Source organism: Cetorhinus maximus, chromosome 6 (genome assembly GCF_964194155.1).
Source record: "Cetorhinus maximus chromosome 6, sCetMax3.hap1.1, whole genome shotgun sequence".
NCBI lineage: Eukaryota > Metazoa > Chordata > Chondrichthyes > Lamniformes > Cetorhinidae > Cetorhinus > Cetorhinus maximus.
Window position 1 is genome coordinate 112,548,198 of NC_135884.1, and position 17,243 is coordinate 112,565,440.

The 17,243-nt window shown below is 44.1% G+C and overlaps 1 protein-coding gene across 1 annotated transcript in view; it reads right to left on the bottom strand.

Annotated features, from left to right (window-relative positions):
* Positions 1-16,518, bottom strand: part of tent4b (terminal nucleotidyltransferase 4B) — a 68,955-nt gene extending 52,437 nt beyond the window's left edge. The window contains exon 1 of the mRNA XM_078544304.1: positions 15,885-16,518. Within this exon, the coding sequence (XP_078400430.1) occupies positions 15,885-16,327 (443 nt within the window). The 5' untranslated portion in view covers positions 16,328-16,518. The remainder of the gene's footprint in view (positions 1-15,884) is intronic.
* Positions 16,519-17,243: the final 725 nt, after the last annotated feature.

Sequence of the window (17,243 nt, forward strand, 5' to 3'; positions counted from 1 at the left end):
CAGGTAAAGGTGCTTTCTACTAATAGTATGTTGCTTAAGTGGTGTCACCATGACAGCAATTTTAATTGAACAACACTTACAAATTAAACTTGCGTGACGTAGCAATAACTTACATAGACAAGAAAACTCTAGAATTCAATCAGTGTGTTAAGCTGTGATCTGAGGTAGAAAAATAACAGCAATCTTGGTGGGAAGGAGAAGTTAGCAATCTCTTCCCTCAACCCCTGCACCATCAATGTAGCTGGTTGCCAGACTGGAAATGGAAGAAGAAAATTGTAACGAGGTTCTGCCAATAAATTCAGCAGGACATGCATGGCTCCAGGAATCTCCCCATCACGCTATCGCATTCCACCCTGTCCCACCCCATTATCAGAGGGCTGTCACTCGATGTGGAACTCTGCTCCAGAAAGAGTCAGTCCTTTCAGGAGAGAAGGCATAATTGGAGGAAAATGGTTACAAAAAAAGGAAACAAGCAGTAGAAATTATGAACTATAGCTAAACCAGCATTGTATTGTCCTTATGACAGACAATCTCTGGCTTCAAATAATGTGACCTTTGAAAATGTTGTTCTTTTGACATCAAAATGTGTTTCTTTTCACATAAGTTAAACTTAAAGATACGACTAGCATAGATGCATTCAAGAGGGCATTGGATAAACACGAGGGAAAAAGAAATAGAAAGATGCGTTGATTGAATTGATGACGGTTGGGAGGAGGCTCGTGTGGCGAATAAACATTGCATTAGACCTGTGGGGTCAAATGGTTTGTTTCTATGCTGTTAATAAATACTATGTAATACATAATACTCTTCAAGCCAATTAAAACACTAAATTTCAACATGTCTTTGAAATATAATGAACTGTGGTACATTATATGGTCTATTCCTCTTAATTCAAAGTTGATCTGTTCAAATTAAGAATGCACTACAAATACATTTCTTAAATGAAAGCTCTTAATTAGAATTATTTGATAATACAAATATGAGCTCCCAACGCAAATGAGTGCTGACAAATGGAATCCAGTTTAATTTGAATGAAACCTGGGATCAACATCAGGTGCCAATCCTCCAGCATCGTTGAGTGGAGACAGAGTAAAATTGGAAGGAATTTGCGAGTGTGGCTAACCCAAAGTAGAAGACCCTTACCACTGAGACAACACAAGATCAAATATGTGAAGAAATTTGATACTCCTCTCACCACCTTCTCCACCTATCTAAAAAAACAAGGAATCATTGCCTATTATGAGGCAGAAATTTTCCTGCCAAAGGAAGAGGATATGCAGCTGGCCTCTTCCCAGTGTTGAAATCAGCTCTGCTGGGCTGGTTCAAGTGGACTAGGGCAGATAACTACCTGAACTATCTGATATCATCTGACAAGAAAAGTGAATGGATTCAGGAAGCTTTCTGTATCATGGATAAATGGCTTCAAAAACCATCCTGCGAACGAGTCCAGGTCCACACATGGGGAGGCAAGCAAAATTGCAACTTAAAGCATCCACAGCTGGGTATATGATAATACTCCTGAAATTTCTCTCATTACAAAGTCATCATTAATACTGATGAAACTGGCTTTTATTTCTTTAAACAAATGCACTCTAGCAAATTATCATGGATTTTACTAGCATGACCAAAGAAAAATAGCAAGTTGGTGAGAGATTTGCCAAAATTACCAATGCTCTCATGTTGTTATTCTTCCTGTACCCTACAGAAATAGCAGTAGGTGTTACTGGTGATCTTATTGAGAAGTGGCTAGGTAACTTTGACTGAACCATGCACAGTAGGAAAATCATTTTATTAATTGACAGCTATGAGGCTCACAAGCAGTGCCCGAGTGCAAATGCAACAGGGCTAATATTTCTACCAAACATGTTGTGATTAGCCATTTAATGCTATGGAAGTGTTTGCAAAAAGTGACTGTGCAAAATACTACCATGCCATTGATAATGAATGCTCTACAGGTGATCAATTCATCACAGGTGATCTAGTCATCATTGCTGCTGCTTGAGGCTACTATTACAGGAGATCTGCTGTCATACCCATCTGCCTTGTACCATCTTCACACATTCATTGCAGCTCATCTGCAATCACTCTGCAACATCAGTCATCCAACTACACATAGGCTGGTCCCTCTTTCTGCTGCTCTCCTCAGAAATCTCTGTAGCTTTTCAGTTCTGATCAAATGGCTGAAACACTAACACTTTATTTCTGGATGTCACTTTTTAAGAGTTCTTTTTGTTCTTGCAATTTCAAGTATCTCTTCACTTGTCTTATTGTCTGTATGTGGAATTTTTAGCATGCACCTCACCATCCATATTTCAAAGGTCTCTATTTCTTCCACAGACCTTTACTTATTGTCCAGGTTCCTAAGGCATACAGGAAAGTGATAGAATGTAGAACATCTTGAGACTTTTCCTGTTACAAGCTTGAGTTTTCTTGCTGTTAAGACATCCTTCATCTTCACAAAAATACTTCTGGCTAACTCTATCCTTATTCTAACTTTTTCATTTGTCTATCCTTCTAACTTCTGCATCACATCTGCCATCTTGTTATCATTTGTCCTAAATAGACAAGCTTATATACTTGTTTCAGTGTGATACCATTCACTTCAATTTTCACTCCAGTTTCTTCTAATGTATTCCTTTTACATTGTCTTTTGTCTTTTTGGTGTTCATACTCAATGCATATTCTAAACTTCTTGATTTTACTTGATATTTTTTAGCCCCCTATTCTGATCAGCTTTGCTGATTCTGCAAGTGTCATTGAGCAATAGCATTTAGTCTTAAGTTCATCCTACCAGTGGAGGGTGCTGCTCTCAATTGCAGAAACCAAACAAATTTTAAATTGATTTTCAGTGCTGAGAAGGGGGCTCAATATCTGACATGGACATTGTTTATGTTGTGCATGAGGGTTCTGCTGTAGGTGCAACAAGAGCAAGGAAGAGGCCCAAAGCAAGTTGGTGCAGCAAACAGATAGATGTAGAGCAATCAGTCCCCACCACAGCCATCATGTCCAATTGTGTGAATAACTGAGGAAGTATCAGAAAACGAAAACAGATGTCCCAATAGAATTTCTCTACTATTATGTGGATAAACTTGCTGTCATTAGGAAATAAATCACAAATCACTGAGCATTTTGTAAAGTGACTGAGAATTAAAATAACCCACAATATCTTTCAAATCCCTCCATGACCTCACCCCTCCATCTCTAATCTCCTTCAGCCCTACAAACCCTCAAACTATCCGCACTCTTACAATTCTGGCCTCAAATTATCCCAATATTAATCCTTCCACCTTGGCAGCCATGGCCAAGACCTTCAGCTGCCACCATCCCAAGCCCTGGAGTTCTCTCCCCAAACCCCTCTGCCTCTCTTTCCTTCTTTAAGATATTCCTTAAACTCTACCTCTGACCAAGCTTTTGGTCTCAGCCCTAATATTGCATTATATAGTTCAGCATCAAATTCGTTTGATAATTCTTCTGTGAAGTCCCTTGAGACATTCTACTATATTAAAAGTGCTATAAATAAAATTGTTATTGACAACTGAACTATGTTTTCAACTGCCTTTAAAGGGCCCAAATTTTCATCGCATGCGCTTCAATCACTGCTTTAGTGTTTTGTGGTGATTTCTAGTGTTCCTGTGGTGTTCAGCTGTGCTAATTCATTAAAATTACATCATTCAATTTTTTTTCACAAAAGCTACTTTTAATTAGCAGTGAACTGTACCAACCATAATACAAAGCATATAGCAAATTAATGTATAAGCGATGAGATGTTATACCAAATTCTAATAGTTATTTTGACATTTGTCAAAAAAGGGAGGGGGCTATAATTTTTTTTAAAATCATTCATAGAATGCGGGCGGTGCTGGCTAGGCCAGCATTTATTATACATCCCTAAATGCCCTTGAAAAGGTGGTGGTGAGCTGCCTTCTTGAACCGCTGCAGCCCATGTGGTGCAGGTACACACACAGATTGCACAGGGACAAACCGGAATACAGTTACTGTTTATGTAAACTTATCTCAGTACACTGGAGAGGGCAAAGTTTTCCTTCAACTATTACTTAATTAACAAAGGTTTAGTTTTAATCTCTGTTTCCCTGCAGGAGTTTTAATCCTAAAACATATTCCAGTCAGAAAGATGAGATGATTGGATCATGTCATTTCCATAACTAATGTTGCTGCTACTTAGATTGTGCAAGAAAAGTTAATATTTGTTCATTGGAGCAAGAGAAATAGTTTTTACCTACTCCTGAAATGAAACATTGCATCACAGTATGGATTCCATTCAGGAAGAACCACAGATCAAAAATCAAACAGTGCTTTAAAAGTTTTCAAAATGTGATAGTGGGTTTGAAGTACAATGAACCCTGACACTTTAGTGGAGCCTGTCAACATGCACCAGCAGTCAGGCACTTATATCTTCAGTTACTGAGCCACAGCAAATGCTCAAAAGTTAAAAATTGACCAGCACCAAGATAAGCAATATTTCATTAGTAATCGGCTAAATTCAAGATACAAACGACTGATTGTAATCACATGGTGACTGCCTCAATTAGCCATCCATCCACTCAATTTCAGTTAAAACATTTGATTCTCAAACTACCTCTAGGTGTCAAATAGCAATCACAACAGATCATCTGACAGCACAGTTCATAACTGAAGCAGTGGAATTCTTTTCAGGCGCTGTCTCTAATCTGCAGGCTAATAGCCTTAACAGAGAACACTTCATGAATCTTAAACTGATTGGGGATTTCGACTTCACACCAATCCTTATTGTCATTAAACATTGCACACTTGTGTGTTTCTCTTGTTTTCCATCTTTCCAACCAATAATGCAAATATTAGCAAGAACTGTGATGCTCAAAATTTTCTAAGCTGCTGACTCTTGCAGCTCCTTTTTTGTTCCAAGCTGAGCAGCCTGTTCACTACATACTGAGTATTTGCAAGACACACATGTCAAATGCAATCTTCCACAGACCACTGCTTTTAGGGCTAACTAACTGACTTTCTGGGTTTTCATTGGGTATACTCTGAACAGAAAAGCTAGCTGACCAATACAGCTCTGTAAACAAGCATCTCAGACTGACTTTCTAAACCTTGAGAAGCTTTGAAAGTCACACATAAGTACAGAGCATCAGCAAAGCCTGTAAAACACACTCTCGTTTCATGTTTTCAGCCAGTTCAGGTATGCTAAAAAGACAGAAAATACAACAAAATAATGCATTGCTAGCTTGCAGATTAGAGAGGCATGACCTCAAAACTCGATTACCCACTTGTTGATCTACATCTAACAACTGAAATATGGGCATTGCTCAGTTGATAGCATGCTCACTCACTAATCAGAAGATTACGGTTTCAAATCCTATAGCAGGACTTGAGCTGTCACTCCAGCAAAGTACTGAAGTAGTGTTGCCACTACTCGAGATGCAATCTTGTGAATGAGATGTTAAGCTGAGCTCCAACCTGCCTTTTCTAGTGTAGCAGCTAAATGAAAACAGAACCATGACATTACCTGAAGAGGATTGGGGGTTAACGTGGTGTTGTGACTCTTCTGGACTAAAAACATAGTGCATTAAGGTGGGAAGATGAGTAACAGCTGAATGAGATCAACTAAGTATGATGAATTAATACAATACAGTAAATTAAAAGGAAGGCCGAAAGTTTATTTCAAATAACGGGGGTAAAAGAAACCAATGGATCCTGGGGTGGGGGAAAATGTACCAGAAGCTGGCAGAAGCTGGAAAAGTAATCTGAGTTCATGACTGGACAGTACGCCAAGATCATGCATTTCTGGGCTTAGCAAGAGATGTACACAGGAAATGTGGTGGAGTCGAGACGAGAGGCATGTTGGTATTTGCTGCAGCCAAATAGAATCCCTACATTATCAATATTTAGATGCGGATGAGCCACCTTCCTGCATCTTAAAGTTGTACAGGTAAATGAAAAGAATGCCAACGATTATGGAAGCAAAGGGGTTGTCGGTGTACATGTGGAAGCTGAAAACATGGATGACAAACAAATAAAGCAAGGAAATGCAACAGTGTTTGAGTCCACAGTAGCAAAGAAGGCACTGGATCTGATGTAATATTCATATTGCAGATCAGAATGGAATCATGAGAGCAGTACCATACAGGTGGACTGTAAAAGGAGAAGAATTCAAGCAGAATGGATTTATCAACTATGATGCAGACATTGGAAAGATCTAGGAGGGTCAGACAGTCAAAGTCACTGCCTTTTGTAACTTTGACCTCAATGTTATAGGTGGAACAGAAGTGTCTACAGTAGTCGCAAGGTTACAGCAACATCAAGTTCTTGGTATGAGGCTCAAGCTCACACCCTTCTGATCAAAGATTGTTGCATAACCAAGTGAGTCAAATTGACACAAAGTTAAAGTCCACGTAAAAGAAGGGTCAGTGGCAGAATAGATACAAAGTTGGCTGAGTCACAGAGAGTAGTGGTGAACAATGCTATTCAGATTGGAGGAAGATATATAGAGGGGTTCTCCAGGGATCGGCATTAGAACCAATGCTTTTCTTGATCTCTGTTAATGATCTGGAATTGGGTGCACAAGGCACAATTTCAAAATTGGCAGATGGCAAAAAACTTGGAAGTATCATGAACTTTGGGAGGATAGTGATGGATCTCAAGAGGGCATAGGCTGGCAGAATGGGCGGACATGAGGCAGATGAAATTTACCATAGATGTTGGCTTTTCAGTCGACCTTTGAAGCCTTCAAACATCATTACAAAGACAGGGGTTGACTTATATGCAGAGTATAAAATGTAGGTGTGGGTGGTTACCATTTTGAAATATGGAATAAAAAACACTAGTGTGGCACAGTCTATTGATTAAATTAATCATACAAAGATATCTTTAAGCACAATGCAAGTGCCAAATTCCTTGTCTTCAGCGTCCAACGCAAAGAGCTCATCAAATTTATTCACAGTCACTTTGAATATGGCTTTATCGTAAAGATCGCACTCTTGATCAGATGTACTGCATAGGCTACAGAATCATCCCTCTACAACAAATCATCTTCCTCTCCATTCATCCAATTGGATATTCCACGTTTTTTGAATGATTGGATGACAATTTGTGCACTGACAGCATCCCACAACTTGATGACGAAATCACAGAAAATACCTTGTGGGGCAGCAAACACATTTCCACTCCTAGTGAAGGGTTTTTCTCCATCAAAAATCCACCTATTCCATTCGGCACGGGCATGATCCTTGAATGGTTTGCTAAGGCATACATTTAAAAGTTGAACGATGGACATTAGATCCCCTGGTATAATTGCAATGTTGGCACTTGGTGTTATTTCTTCACAAGAACCTCTTGATCTCATCGGTCATATGGGATCTGAACCTGTTTTCTTTATTCATTCATGGGATATGGGCGTCATTGGGTAGGCCAGCATTTATTACCTATCCCCAATTATCCTCGAGAAGGTGGTGGTGAGCTGCTTTCTTGAACCGTTGCAGTCCATGTGCTGTAGGTACACCCACAGTGCTGTTAGGGAGGGAGTTCCAGGATTTTGTCCCAGTGACAGTGAAGAAACGGCAATATATTTCCAAGTCAGGATGGTGAGTGGCTTGGAGGGGAACTTCCAGGTGGTGGTGTTCCCATCTATCTGCTGCCCTTGTCCTTCTAGATGGTAGTGGTTATAGGTTTGGAAGGTGCTGCTTAAGGAGCCTGCAGTGCATCTTGTAGATGGTACACACTGCTGCCACTATGCATCGGTGGTGAAGGGACTGAATGTTGTGGAAGGGGTGTCAAGTGGGCTGCTTTGTCCTGGATGGTGTCAAGCTTCTTGAGTGTTGTTGGAGCTGCATGCATCCAGGCAAGTGAAGAGTATTCAATCATACTCCTAACTTGTTCCTTGTAGATGGTGAACAGGCTATGGGGAGTTAGCTAAGTTACTCACCACAGGATTCCTAGCCTCTGAACTGCTCTTGTAGCCAAAGTATTTATATGGCTGGTCCAGTTCCATTTCATCGGTGGTAATTCCGCTGAATGTCATGGGGGGTGGGGATGGTTAGATTCTCTCTTGTTGGAGAGGGTCATTGCCTGACACTTGTGTGGAGCCAATGTTACTTTCCACTTGTCAGCCCAGGTCTTGCTGCATTTGGACATGGGCTGCTTCAGGATCTAAGGAGTTGCAAATGGTGCTGAAAATTTGTGCAATCATCAGCGAACATCCCCACTTCTGACCTTATGATAGAAGGAAGGTCATTGATGAAGCAGCTGAAGATGGTTGGGCCTATGACACTACCCTGAGGAACTCCTGCAGTGATGTCCTGGAACTGAGGTGATTGACCTCAACAACAACAACCATCTTCCTTTGTGCTAGGTATGACTCCAACCAGTGGAGAGTTCCCCCCGATTCCCATTGACTCCAATTTTGCTAGGTCTCCTTGATGCCATACTTGGTCAAATGCTGTCTTTTTGTCAAGGGCAGTCACTCTCACCTCGCCTCTAGAGTTCAGCTCTTTTGTCCATGTTTGAACTAAGGCTGTAATGAGATCAGGAACTGAGTGACCGTGTCAGGACCCAAACTGAGTGTCAGTGACCAAGTTATTGCTAAGCAAGTGCCGCTTGATAGCACTGTTTATGACCCCTTCCATCACTTTACTGATGATTGAGAGTAGAATGATGAGGCGGTAATTGGCTGGGTTGGAACTGTCTTGCTTTTTATGACCAGGATATACCTGGGCAATTTTCCACATTGCCGGTTAGTTGCCAATATTGTAGCTGTACTTGAACACGGGGCATTTCTGGCTGAAGATTGCTGCAAATGATTCAGCCTTATCTTTTGCACTGTCGTGCTGGACTCCCCCATCATTGAGGATGGGGATATTTGTGGAGCCTCCTCCTCCAGTGAGCTGTTTAATTGTCCATCGCCATTCACAACAGGATTTGGCAGGGCTGCAGAGCTTAAATCTGATCCGTTAGTTGTGGGATCGCTTAGCTCTATCACTTGTGGTTTACGTCGTTTGATAAGCAAATAGCCCTGTGCTGCAGCCTCACCAGGTTTGCCCTCCTGCACTCCTCATTGCGCTGGGGTTAATCTCCTGGCTTGATGGTAATCGTAGCGTGGGGGATATGCCAGGCCATGAAGTTAGAGATTTGTGATGGAGTACAATTCTGCTGCTACTAATGGCCCACAGTGCCTCATGATTGCCCAGTCTGGAGTTGCTAGATCTGTTCAAAATCAATCCCATTTAGCATGGTGATATTACCACACATCACAACACAATGGAGGTTATCCTCAATGTGGAGACGGGACTCTGTCTCCACAAGGACTGTGCGGTGTTCACTCCTAATGATACTGTCGTGGTGGCTACCAAGCCATTCTTGGTGATGGACTTTGAAGTCCCCACACAGTACATTATGCCCTTGCCACTCAGTGCTTCCTCCAAGTGCTGTCCAACACGTAGGAGTACTGATTCATCAGCCGGAAAGGGAGGGGGGTGGGGGGGGCAGTATTAACCAGGTTTCCTTGCCCACATGTGACCTGATGCCATGAGACTTCATGGGGTCTGGAGTTGATGTTGAGGACTCCCAGGGCAACTCCCTCCCAACTGTATACCACTATGCCAACACCTCTGCTGGATCTGTCCTGCCATTGGGACAGGACATGCCCAGGGGTGGTGATGGTGGTGCCTGGGACATTATCTGTAAAGTATGATTCCGTGAGTGTGACTACGTCACTGTTGCTTGACTAGTCTGTGAGATGGCTCTCCCAATTTTGGCACTAGCCCCCAGATGTTGTTAGGCCCACACAAATAAGCTGAATTCTTTACATAGGCCACCTATTCCACATATTATCGATCCATAACTTCCTTTCATCTTCATCCATCCAACCACTGTCATGCACAAAAACCCCTGCAAGAAAATTGATATTTCAGCATGTTTTTACTTTTGAAATGACCATAGGCTTAAATTTAATTACAGTTTATATTTCACCACATTTCCATATTTCTTTAGATCTGAAGAAGAGTCATTCGGACTCGAAACGTTAACTGTGTTCCTCTCCGCAGATGCTGTCAGATCTGCTGAGGTTTTCCAGCCATTTTTGTTTTTGTTTCAGATTTCCAGCATCCGCAGTATTTTGCTTTTATCTTAGTGTTTAATTGACTTCCACTTCTCTTCCAGGAATGCCTACCTTGAAGAAGTACTGTTCTTCTCCGACAGGATTTCCGCTCGTCTCTTTTGCCCTGTTCACCTTCACTGCTTTCCATTTCTCTCCTGGTGTTTGACAAGGTGTTTATTAAAACTCGCTTTCACAGCCATATTTCCTTCCTCAGTGACTGCCTCCGTCTCCGACTCACCCCAAGTGGATTCCAACTGAAGCTCCATCCCTCATGTTTCGAACCCACCCAGGATTACAGGTATCTCTGGGACATACAACGCTCCTCGGACTGCTGTTCTCACCGCATCCTAAGATTCACACTCAGTGCCATGCACCGCCACATGAACACGCTCGACCTCTCCCTCCAGCAGCACCGACTCACCCTATCTCTAAGCTGTCCTTGCCCCCAGTTTCATTTTATTCTTCGTCTCATCCGATGCCTCAACAAGAAACTTTGTCTCTTTCTTTCAGGTACAAAGGAACGCAAGCTCCAACAATTCATCGACACCAACGCCCGTCCAGGACCCTCCACCCCTGCCCGCCCCGCTGACCCCATCCCGTCTTCCTATCCCAGCCCCGGGCGTGTATTCCTCATGACCTTCCCCTCTCTGATGCTGAACGTTCAGCGCTCAAAGGACTCAGTTTCATACCCTTACGCCCTCACCTCAATGAATTTTGGGCTCGGCACGATGCTGAACTCTTCTTCCGCCGCCTTCGTCTCCGTGCTCACTTCTTTGGGCAGGAGTCCTCTCCCCATTCAACAGATCCTTTTACCCGTCTCCAATATTCTCCCTCCACCTGGACCCCTCCCTCTGGATTCTTACCTGCCCTTGATCTTTTCATTGAGAACTGTCGACGTGACATCAGTCGTTTCAATTTCTCTGTGCCTCTCACCCACTCTAACCTATCTCTTTCTGAACTTGCTGCACTCCGTTCTCTCAGGTCCAACCCTGACTTTGTCATCAAGCCTGCTGACAAGGTGGTGCTGTTGTTGTCTGGCGCACTGACCTCTACCTCGCAGAGGCTGAGCGTCAACTCGCAGACACTTCCTCCTACCTCCCCCTGGACCATGACACCACCGCTGAACATCAAGCCATTGTTTCCAGGACTGTCACTGACCTCATCTCCTCCGGAGATCTTCCCTCCACAGCTTCCAACCTCCGAAGACCCGCTTCTACCTCCTACCCAAAATCCACAAACAGGACTGTCCCGGCAGACCGATCGTGTCAGCTTGTTCCTGTCCCACGGAACTCATTTCTAGCTATCTTGACTCCATTCTCTCTCCCCTTGTCCAGTCTCTTCCCACCTACATCCGCGACTCCTCTGACACCCTACTTCATATCAACAATTTCCAGTTCCCTGGCCCCAACCGCCTCCTCTTCACCATGGACGTCCAATCCCTCTACACCTACCATCTCCCACCGGGATGGTCTGTGGGCTCTCCGCTTCTTCCTCGAACAGAGGCCCAAACAATCCTCATCCACCACTACTCTTCTCCATCTGGCTGAACTTGTTCTCTCACTGAACAATTTCTCCTTAAACTCCTCTGACTTCCTCCAAATAAAAGGCGTGGCTTTGGGCACCCATATCGGCCCCAGTTATGCCTGCCTCTTTATGGGGTATGTGGAACATTCCTTATTCCAGTCCTACTCAGGCCCCCTCCCACAACTCTTTCTCCGGTACATCGATGACTGCTTCGGTGCTGCTTCATGCTCTTGTCTGGACCTGGAAAAATTTATGAATTTTGCTTCCAATTTCCACCCCTCCATCATTTTCTGACACTTCCCTTCCCTTCCTTCACCTTTCTGTCTCAATTTCTGGTGATAGACTGTCCACCAATATTCATTACAAGCCTACCGACTCCCACAGCTACCTCAACTACAGTTCCTCACACCCCACTTCCTGTAAGGACTCCATCCCATTCTCTCAGTTCCTTCGCCTCTGTCGCATCTGTTCTGATGATGCCACTTTCAAAACAGTTCCTCTGACATGTCTTCCTTCTTCCTTAACCGAGGTTTTCCACCCACAGTGGTTGACAGGGCCCTCAACCGTGTCCAGCCCATCTCCCGTGCATCCGCCCTCACTCCTTCCTCTCCCTCCCAGAACAATGATAGGGTCCCCCTTGTCCTCACTTATCACCCCACCAGCCTCCACATTCAAAGGATCATCCTCCACCATTTCCGCCAACTCCAGCATGATGCCACCACCAAACACGTCTTCCCTTCACCCACCCGGCGGCATTCCACAGGGATCGTTCCCTCCGGGACACCCTGGTCCACTCTTCCATCACCTCCTACACCTCAACCCCCTGCAACGGCACCTTCCCACGCAACCGCAGAAGGTGTTACACCTGCCCTTTTACTTCCCCCCTCCTCACTGACCAAGGGCCCAAACACTCCTTTCAAGTGAAGGAGCACTTCACTTGCACTTCCCTCGATTTAGTCTACTGCATTTGCTGCTCCAATGCGATCTCCTCTACGTTGGAGACACCAAAAGCAGACTGGGTGACCGCTTTGCGAACACCTTCGGTCTGTCCGCAAGCATGACCCAGACCTCCCTGTCGCTTGCCATTTCAACACACCACCCAGCTCTCAAGCCCACATGTCCATTCTTGGCCTGCTGCAATGTTCCAGTGAAGCTCAACGCAAACTGAAGGAACTGCACCTCATCTTCCGACTAGGCACTCTACAGCCTTCCGGACTTAACACTGAGTTCAACAACTTCAGATCATGAACTCTCTCCTCCATCCCCACCCCCTTTCCGATCCCCCTTTTTCCAATAATTTATATTTAAATATATTTTTCTTTTCCCACCTATTTTTAAATTTAATTCGATCTATCGTTTTATCTCCACCTTTTAGCCCATTTCGATCCCTTCCCCCCACCCCACCCCACCCCCACTAGGGCCATCTGCCACTTGTTTGTCATTTCTACCTTTAATGTCACCATTAGCACATTCCTTAGATAATATCATCACCGTCAACACCCCTTTGTCCTTTTGTCTATGACATCTCTGGCAATCTCTTCTTTGCCTCCACCTATCACTGGCCCTCTATCCAGCTCTACCTGTCCCACCCCCCTCAACCAGCTTATATTTCACCACGTTTCTATATTTATTTAGTTCTGAAGAAGAGTCATTCGGACTCGAAACGTTAACTGTGTTCCTCTCGGCAGATGCTGTCAGACCTGCTGAGCTTTTCCAGCTATTTTTGTTTTAATTTAATTCTGTTGGCCATGCAGGCTAGTAGCATGGTGAATCTTACATTAAGATAAAAACAAAATACTGCAGATGCTGGAAATCTGAAATAAAAACAGAAAATGCTGGAAAAACTCAGTAGGTCTGACAGCATTTTCTGTTCTTATTTTATACCATGGTGAATCTCATCTTCTCACTAGAATCGTTTTTGAACCTTTCCACTCCACGGTTCGGTTGCTGGGTATATCAAAAGTCATGAGCATTTCATCCACATTGCTGATGTGACATAATGGGTACTCACATTTTTGCTGCTGACTGATGAAGAAACTGGTAATTTTGACATCAATGTTTTTTGGTGATCTGAGTGATCTTGGTCTGCTGTCGAAATGTTTCTGTTCCATAAAACGGCTACACCAACTAACTGTTGCTCTGTAATCTTTGCTGGACTCAAGAGTTTGATTTTGCCCACTTTTGTGCATAATGCATTTCTGGTGACAATGAAACTATTCTGGCGATTTGAGGACCCATTCCCAAACATGCTTCTCAAGATCAGTCCACTGGCTGGTCCCTGTTCTCATGCGCATTTGGTTTTGGGCATCTTCTTCAGGAAGGTTTGCTTCTTCTTCCATTCTCATATGACTGGAGGTGGCAGGGCAGGTTGTGAAAGCAGTTAACAAGGCATATGGGATTCTGGGTTTTATAACTATAGGCATAGGGTACAAAAGGAAGGAAGTTATGGTGAACCTTTAATAAACGCTGTTTCAGCCTCAACTGGAATACTGACTCCAATTCTGGGCACAATACTTTAGAAAGGATGTGAAGGCATTAGAGAGGGTGCAGAAAATATTCACTGATTGCAGGGTTAGGAAGTTTAGTTATGTGGATAAATTAACGAGAACAGCCCCAGCTTCTCCAGAGAAGATTCAATCATAGCTTTCAAAAAAATTTTGATAATTATCTGGGAAAAAAAATGCAGGGCTACAGGGAAAAGGGAAGAGAGTGGGATGAGGTGAGTTGCTCTTACAGAGAGCCGGAATGCACACAACAGGCCAAATGGCCTCCTTCTGTGCTGTAACCATCCTATGAATCTGTGGCACACTACAAAACCCAAATACAATATCCTTACTGCTGCTCTGGTTCAGTTCAGTGCTCTCAGCACATAGAGCTTGGGATCTTTCTGATCTTTATGATAGTCAGTGGCATATTTACCCACGGAAACAAGAAAAAGTTTTGCTATATCCTCATTATTTTCAGAGTCACACAGTCATTTACTGATGGTCTTGCATGCAAAACAGCTTTGGTTAAAGTATAGTGATTATAGGTCTTTCATTTCTTGTGCATCTGATGAGTTCAAGATAAGGAAATTTGCAGTTTTAAAGCAAATTACTCTTAATCATAAGGTAGGTAATGACAAAGAAATAAGTGTATTTAACCATGGTAGTCATAAGGCCAAACTGACAAAAGATAAGTGTTCTGTTACAACAGCTGCTCTGAAATACTAACTCAACTTGTGGAAGGCTCATTCAAAACCCATTTCCCACTTACTCCAAAGATCTGCACATTCAATTATGTGTCATTTCAAAGACATCAGATTTACTCTTTTTGACCTTCAAGAAATGATAGGTGCTGCAACCACGTGGGTGACTGAAATTCACTATGCGTGTCTACTTTCAACCTTTGAGGGGATTTTTAAAGAAATAAGCACCATGTCTTATCCCCCTCCCAAATTTCAAAAAAATTATACCACTTATAACAATTTTTCAACAATATGAAAGTAGACACCCTGAAAAACAGAAGCGAAAGTGACAAGTTTTTTAAGTTCTCAACCATTTAAAAAGGATTTATTAAAGATGCCAAATGAAAGTAAAATAAAATAAATTGATATATTAAATTAAACACTAAAATTTGATATAAAATGTTACACAATTTTGTGCATTATTGGGGCCCAAAAACCTTAAATCACATGCCAGTGTAAAACTTATTACAAGAGCAACTTATACATTTTGCAGCATCATCCATTCCAACTGTCAGCTAAAAACAGGTAAGAGATTGATAGACATTTCATGTACTAGACATTTCATGTACTAAACAGTTTCTTTTATAGTTAAACAAAATGGACTCTTTGTACATTACATAACAGCAGCTGATAGACATAGTTAATAATCTTAAACGGGCATAGTCTTATAAATTGGCCAAACTTTCCCTTGCTAACACGTCATTGAGTGACAAAAATGCACCAAGACATAAATTATGTATTAGAAGAACGTGACAAAAACGGTGCACGACTCTTCTCCCTACCCCACCACAAAAATAAAGTTTGCCAGTCACATTTTCATTAAGGCAGTGCCACTTTAACACGTGGGCAATCTTTGACATCCACCAAATTGGCTGCATTACAAATGAGGGCACGGGCAGAGCTGCCTTTAAAACAGGGGTTGTGAACTCCTCTGCGACATGCCGAACACCCAAATTAGCTTTGACCGGGCATCCAAAGGGCAGAGGCTCTCCTGAAGCCCTGGGCCACCTCTGCAAAAAAAAAAGCGTGCGTAAGAAGTCTTACCCCACGACTCCCTCTCTGTAGTTCCGGCTTTTCCAGGGAGTTCCGTTGTAATGGCCACTTCCAGACAGGAGGCTGTAGTTTAACCCGAAAGTGCTTGCCTTGTTGTCCCGTTTCCTTTTGTTGCCTGAGCCGCTGTTCCTATTGCTGTTGTCCGGGTAGCTCTTCCTGCAGCCACCTTCTCCTGGGCCGGCTGGGAAGTTACTGTTATTGGCGCTGGGCTCGAGTGGGAGAAAGTCCCTCTGTGCTCCCAAATCCCCTCCTCCCTGGCTGCCCCTCTCCCTCAACATGCTCTCACTGCCCGCACTCGTTGCTGCCGTTGCCGCCGCACAGTTATTATTAAAGAACAGATTCCTCAGCCTTTGCGTCGTTTCCCAAATTTGCATCCACAAAATGTTGGCAGGTCCGAGCTGTTCTGGCTGAAACCAGGCTACCCTCGGATCCATCAAACGGAGACGGGGTTTCCACCACCTGAAAACGAGCTTCTGTTCGTTTTCCCTCCCGACCCTCCGCTCACTTTCTGATATCCTCCCCCCTCAGCCCCTCTGTGCGTGTCGGATACCCGGCAGCCTGTCACTGGGCCGGAACGAGGACAGATCCAACAGCAATGGCGACAGGCGTTCGACTGCGCAGGCGCGCTGCGTGCCCAGGCTTTCGTACGGCTCGTGGGCTGGAATCTGCGAACGTCACGCGCAACAATTGGCCCTCATTGTGATGGCACGGCGATGCGAATCTGACGCGATAGAGAGATGGGCTCGCGCGTTCTTTCCTTTTTCGGTTTATATTCGAATGGTCCCAGTAACGTTCTTCTCCACCCCATCCCCCTCACCCCGAGTCTTTCATCCCTCTCAACCCACCTAATTCCCCCTCACCTCCAACTGCTCCCTCTTCCACCCCTTCCCATTCCCCCTCACCCCCAACCCCTCCCTTCCCCATCACCCCCAGTGCTTCATCCTTCACACCCAACCCCTCTCTCCGCCGCCCCTTCCCCATTCACCGTCACCCCCAACTCCTCCCTTCTTCACTCCTTCACCCCCAACCCCTCAACGCCACCTTTTCCCCATTCCACTGACCCCTTCCCCCTCACCCCCAATCCTTCATCCTTCTCACCCAACCCATTCCCACTCACCCCAATTCCTCCCTCTGCCACTCCTTCCCTATTCCCCCTCATTCTCTCTCAATCTCCTGCCCCAACCCCTCTCTCCCCCGAACAGCCTCCCCCACCCCTTCCACCAAACCACTCACTTCCCCAACCCCTCACAACTCACTCTCCCTCCCCCTCCCCTCCCCCCTTCCCCCTCCCTCTCCCTCCCTTTCCCTCCCCTCTCCCCCTTCCCCCCTCCCCTCTCCCCCCTTCCCCCC